Source organism: Galeopterus variegatus, unplaced genomic scaffold (assembly GCF_000696425.1).
Source record: "Galeopterus variegatus unplaced genomic scaffold, G_variegatus-3.0.2 Scaffold5689, whole genome shotgun sequence".
Classification (NCBI taxonomy): domain Eukaryota; kingdom Metazoa; phylum Chordata; class Mammalia; order Dermoptera; family Cynocephalidae; genus Galeopterus; species Galeopterus variegatus.
The window spans coordinates 132,830-138,177 of record NW_007731800.1 but is presented as its reverse complement, the minus strand read 5'-3'; the positions used below and the strand labels follow the sequence as shown (position 1 = coordinate 138,177).

General features: G+C 40.6%; 1 protein-coding gene across 1 annotated transcript; it reads left to right on the top strand.

The window, feature by feature from the left end:
* The first annotated feature begins 725 nt into the window (after positions 1 to 725).
* PATE1 (prostate and testis expressed 1) lies at positions 726 to 3,060 on the top strand. Its single transcript, XM_008589832.1, has 4 exons — positions 726 to 777; positions 1,061 to 1,096; positions 2,022 to 2,144; positions 2,901 to 3,060. The coding sequence occupies exons 1-4, from the start codon at positions 726 to 728 to the stop codon at positions 3,032 to 3,034; spliced, it is 345 nt and encodes a 114-aa protein (XP_008588054.1). The 3' UTR covers positions 3,035 to 3,060.
* The last annotated feature ends 2,288 nt before the right edge of the window (positions 3,061 to 5,348 follow it).

The window sequence follows — 5,348 nt, the reverse complement described above, 5'->3', positions numbered from 1 at the left end:
CCTCCCTGCCTAATAATCTGGCCTGACATCAAGTGAGAACGACCCGCTTACCCTCCTCCAGGAGAAGTAGTATTATACTCTCTCTCCTAACTAAATTCTCTGTCTCAACTACCAGGAAACTCCAAGAAAGGGAAGCAGTTTCCTCCTCGGCTTTTATGTTCTACCCCAGGGTCTGCTTCTTTTGGGGATGAATGATACTGGAAAACTTCACTCCCTTCGTGAGGATCCTCTGTCAATGCCTCTGAGCCTGACCTTTTCAACTCCTCTCTTCTCCATTCCCTAGAGGTATATGTTTTTTAAAAGCTCTGTGCTCAGCTTTCTTTTTGCCTGTATGCATTCCAATTATCTGTGCCCATGTATTCTCTCAGCTTTAATGAGCACCTTGATGTAGATGACTCTGAATCCTACCCACCCATCCTTTATTTATCCTTGTGTTCTTGCACAGTGTGATATGGTGAAAAGACCACAGAACTTTACATTAAAAATCCTAAGTGGCAGGACTGGCATAAATCAAGTCCAGGACTTACCTAGTTAGTCTCTCTTCCCCCAAATTGCCAGGAAGAGAAATTACAGAGTCACCACTTTCCCTAGGAGCAGGAAACACCTTTCAAGGACTTCCCCAGTGTCCCCACCCCTTACCCTTCCTGGGGAAGGCCAACCTTGCAGGTGTATAAATAGGTACTCTTGAAGCTTTCTGCCCTAGTCTGGTCCTCCACTTCCGAAAAATGGACAAGTTCTTCCTGCTGGAGCTCCCCATTCTGCTCTGCTGCTTTAGGGGTGAGTCTCTGAGGCTGTCAATTGGTGAGTGGGTCATGGGCCCCATGACAGAGGCCCTCTTATGGGAGCCATATGGTAATGGATCTGTGATGAGCTGTCATTCTAATGCCGTGCCGTGTACTCACAATGTGTCATGTCTCCGCGACCTTAATCAAAGCCCTTAGCCCTACCCTTCTAGGAGGAAATAAGTGGATAGGAGAGGGATTGAGATAATTTTCTTAGATGCTGTAAAACAAGGTTTGGAACATGAGGTCTACAGAGAATGTATCTTTTCTTTCAACAGTACTGTCTGGGTCATTTTTAGACAGAGGTAATGCAGGTGAGTAGAAACAGATGAGTGGTTGGAGGAGGGAGGAAGTGAATGGGGTAGGGTGGTAGAGATAGACCTTGAGTTTCAGCGGGAGAGGCTGGGGTGGGAGCCAATTTTAGATTTGATGAGATAACGTTAGCAGCAACTCATGGCTAGGGGTGAGTGTCATGAAGGGCAAGAAAAAAAAGAAAGGAAAAAGTAGAATGTTGACCTTACAGGCACTAATTGGCCAAATCTAAAGAGTAGCAATTCATGAATTTTAGATGCTCATCCCCATTGCTGGGTTCCAGGCACACATGGGAGAGGATGCCACATAGGGTGAATTAAAAAGAAGAGAATGAGGAAAGAAAAATTGTGCATTCATCTTCCTTACTTCTGGTCTGTGCTGCAGCATACAGGGATGGGTAGGGGAGTGTGAGAAACCCTAAAGAACTGAAGAGAATTGGAAGAAGAGAAGAGGTGCAGAGATGCTGTGAGTCAACAGTAGGCTTTGAAGGGACAGAATGGTCTAGAATGGCTCCAGGTCAAGAGTGCAGGAAGGACTCTTAAGGGCCCTATGCAGGGGGAAATCTCAGACAAAATTGCATATTTGTTTTATTTTTCTTTGCCAGCACAGTTGAAGTAATTGTTGATGAAAAGAATTATTCTGGTGAGCATGAAGAGGACATAACCTGATCATCTCAGTCCTGATGATGTTCCTCTTTTCTTTTTCCCTCCTCTTTTCTTTCCCCTCCCCTTTTCCTGAGACCATAAACTTCAGTCACCCTCTCAGCTTAGCCTATTTTAATAGAGGCAGATGTTCAGGCTTAATGGGGCTCTGACCAAGCTCTCTGGCTCCAAGCAGACCTTGAACCTGAAAGGGGAGATGGGTCCTTTCATGGAAGTGACATAGTGACATCTTCTCTCTTTTCTCATTTCCTACTCTCTGGCCAAGTCATCAATATTGTTCAGTGTAGGATGTGTCACCTCCAGTTCCCAGGAGAAAAGTGTTACAAAGGAAGAGGAACATGTATTGCAACAACAGACGAGGCCTGCGCAGTTGGGAGAATCTTTAAAAGTAAGTTGTGGGTGGGGGAAAGGAAGAGGAGACAGAGGAAGCAGACAGAGACATACCAGCTATGATGAAAAGAGGGGGACCTTACTTCACTTTTACTATAGGTAGACCACGTCTGGGATGACTGATACGGTCACCTGCTCACATGCCATTATGAAAAATAGATGGAGGTGAACACTAAGGGGTGGGGTATGTAGCTAAGAAAACAGCATTTTGAGAAGCCTGAAGACAACAGAGGAGACTGAGTTGAGGTGAAAGAAAAGATATCATTTACACTAGCTGTTGGGGTGGGGAGGGCAGCTTTTGTCTTTGTGCCCACCTGGACTTCCTATGGAGGGTTCTAAACTGTGCAAGTGGAGGGTCAGTCTCAGCAATAAGCACTGACTATATGGCCCTGATGGGTAAGACAGACATCATGATGTGTCTATTTTCCCACCCTTTGTGCTAACAATCCCTTGGCATTTATAACCCTAACTTAAACCAGTGTTAAGATTTTGAATAGAAACATCCAGCTTTTGCAATCCCTGAATTGCTTCTCTCATTACCTCCCTACCGCAATAATTTTTTAAATTGCTCCATTGTTGCTTTTTGGTTAGGGAGGAGGCCCCAACTTTGAACATCTTGCAATTCTTCACATTTGGATAACAGAGCCTTGAACTCCACAGGGATAGTTTTACATGCTGGGGTGGGCTGGAGAGACGTTTCTCTGCAGAAGCCTCAAGGCCAGTCTTGCTGACCTGTTTCTCTTCCCTTCCACAGAGGATGGGACTCCCTGGTTGACCTTCCTGGGCTGCATAAAGAACTGTGCTGATGTGAAAAACATGAGGTGGGATGTCTATGTGGTGAACTTGAGCTGCTGCAGGAGCTCTGATCTGTGCAATGAGAAGCTCTAAAAGTGGCTGCTCCCTCTGTGGGTCTGATTTCCGCATGACATTGTTGCCTCAGCCTCTTCACAATGACTTCCTAAGAACACGCTGCACAGGAGGATTGCAAACACACGGCTCCACCTTCTGAATGCGAAAGAAAAAGCCCTCTCCTCTTCTTTTCTAAAGTCTCTGTCTTGCCCCCACCCCTACGAAAAGCCCCCCAAAACAAAAAACCTTGAGAGCAGAGAGGGAGGAAAGAAAAGAAATTTTGACAGAAAGTAAGAAAATATGCTTAGCTTCCCAATGTCTGTTTCCCAGTGTTTGTGTTTGGTAATGAGGCTACAAGCGATATTTGTAACTTCCTTTTTCTACTACCAATTCTACATTTTATTTTTTCTCATCTAGAACCTCACTGGATAAGGATTATCTACCTGGTGGATGATGTAGGGATAATCCTTCATTCTTGATGGGTTCAAATCTTCAGAGGCCTTGCTTTTTTCAGTTCCAGAGTTTTATATTTACTTCTACTATTGGACAGGAAGGATTAAGTAGCACTTCAGAAAACCTTCTGTATTGCAGACATAGTCATCCATATCTCTTTGTGCAAGAGCAACCTCATTCCCCTTTAGCAATCAGGATCAGTTTTCTCAGCCAGTACGATAACCTCATGCTTATTGCTTCAGAGGCATAAGGAACCCAAAATGGTCAGACAGTTTTAGCTTTCAAATCAGCTGAAACAATGTTATTTTCCCTAGTGGAAGCATTTTCCTCTTGGTAACTAAGACTTCCAAATGAGCAAAAATCAGTGTGGCAGGAGGGGAGAATTTATTCCCACTTCTACATCTTGATTCATGGACCTTCGTATTCGGACTATGGGAAAACAGAACCATATATTAATTGCTGATTCAGAGCATATTCTGCTTCTCAAAAGATATAATCTAATCTTTTCAGAGTGTTTGCTCCTAACTCATTTTTAGCTGAGATTTTACTGGACCATTCCACCATTCCAACAGGCTAACTGTTTCTGCTGATGGGGTTTTTTTTTTTTTTTTTTTTTTTTTTTTTGTCTTTTTCTTAGTGTAGCTAAAGTTTGCTGATATTGTTTATCTTTTCAAAAAAACAAATCTTAGTTTTGGTGATCTTTTCTATTGTTTTTCTGATCTTTATTTTACTTATTTCTGCTCAGATTTTTATTATTTTCTTCTTTCTCCTAACTTCAGACTATGACCATACTTTCCTTCTATACCTGATTTGCTGAGAGTCTTTATGATGAAGGCATGTTGAATTTTGTCAAATGCTTTTTCAACATATGAGGTAGTCATATGGTTTTTATCCTTGATTTTGCTGATGTGGTGTATCACATTTATTGACTGCATATGTTGAAACCATCCTTGCATCCCTGGGATGAATCCGACTTGATCATGGTGTATAATTTTTTAATGTGATGCTGTGTTCTATTTGATAAGATTTTATTGAGGATTTTTGCATCTATATTCATCAAAGGTATTGGCCTATAGTTTTCTTTTCTTTTCTTTTCTTTTTGTATCTTTGTCTGGTTTTGGTAGCAGGGTGTTGTTTGCCTCATAGAATGAGTTTGGGGGAATGGTCTCTGTTTCAACTTTTGGAATAGCTTGAGGAGAACTGGTATTAATTCTTCTTTAAAGGTTTGGTAGAATTCAGCAGTAAACCTCTCTGGTCCTGGGCAGAATAGAAACTACAGAAATAGGAAAAAAAATACAAGTATTGAGTTAAAGAATACCAAAGACAGTCATAAATCTTCAGCACTTCCAGTTCCAGTTAAGAGCAGTGCATCTACCAAGGAAACTTTGCATAAAGGGAGAACAATAAAATGCCAAAGTTCTTCAAGTACCTTAACAAATAAACTTACAATTTATAGCTTAAGAAAAATATTTGTCAAAATGTTATTTCTAGGGTAGAAAATTATTAGTTAAAATATCTGGTTTCATTGAAGATTGCAACAATATTTGAAGTCTAGGTACTTAAAAGACTCTTCTAGTGAAGAAAAAATGATAAGATGTATTTTCAAACATTTCTCCACCTGGACAGGAGAGTAGAATATTCTCAATGTACCTTTATTTAGGAACCTGATTTGTGACAGAAAACGCTGTGTGTTTTATGCAATTATAGAGTATTTTCTCATCCTTATATATCTCAGACTCTTTTGGATTAATCTAGTATTTCTTATTTCATTTTATCTTCTCCATTACTTTTTAAATTATACACTTTTAATAATTCTCTTATTATTATCTTTTATAATAATTAAAATAAAATAAAAAATAAACCATAGTATTAAAATCTTCATTATTATCTCTTATGGTAG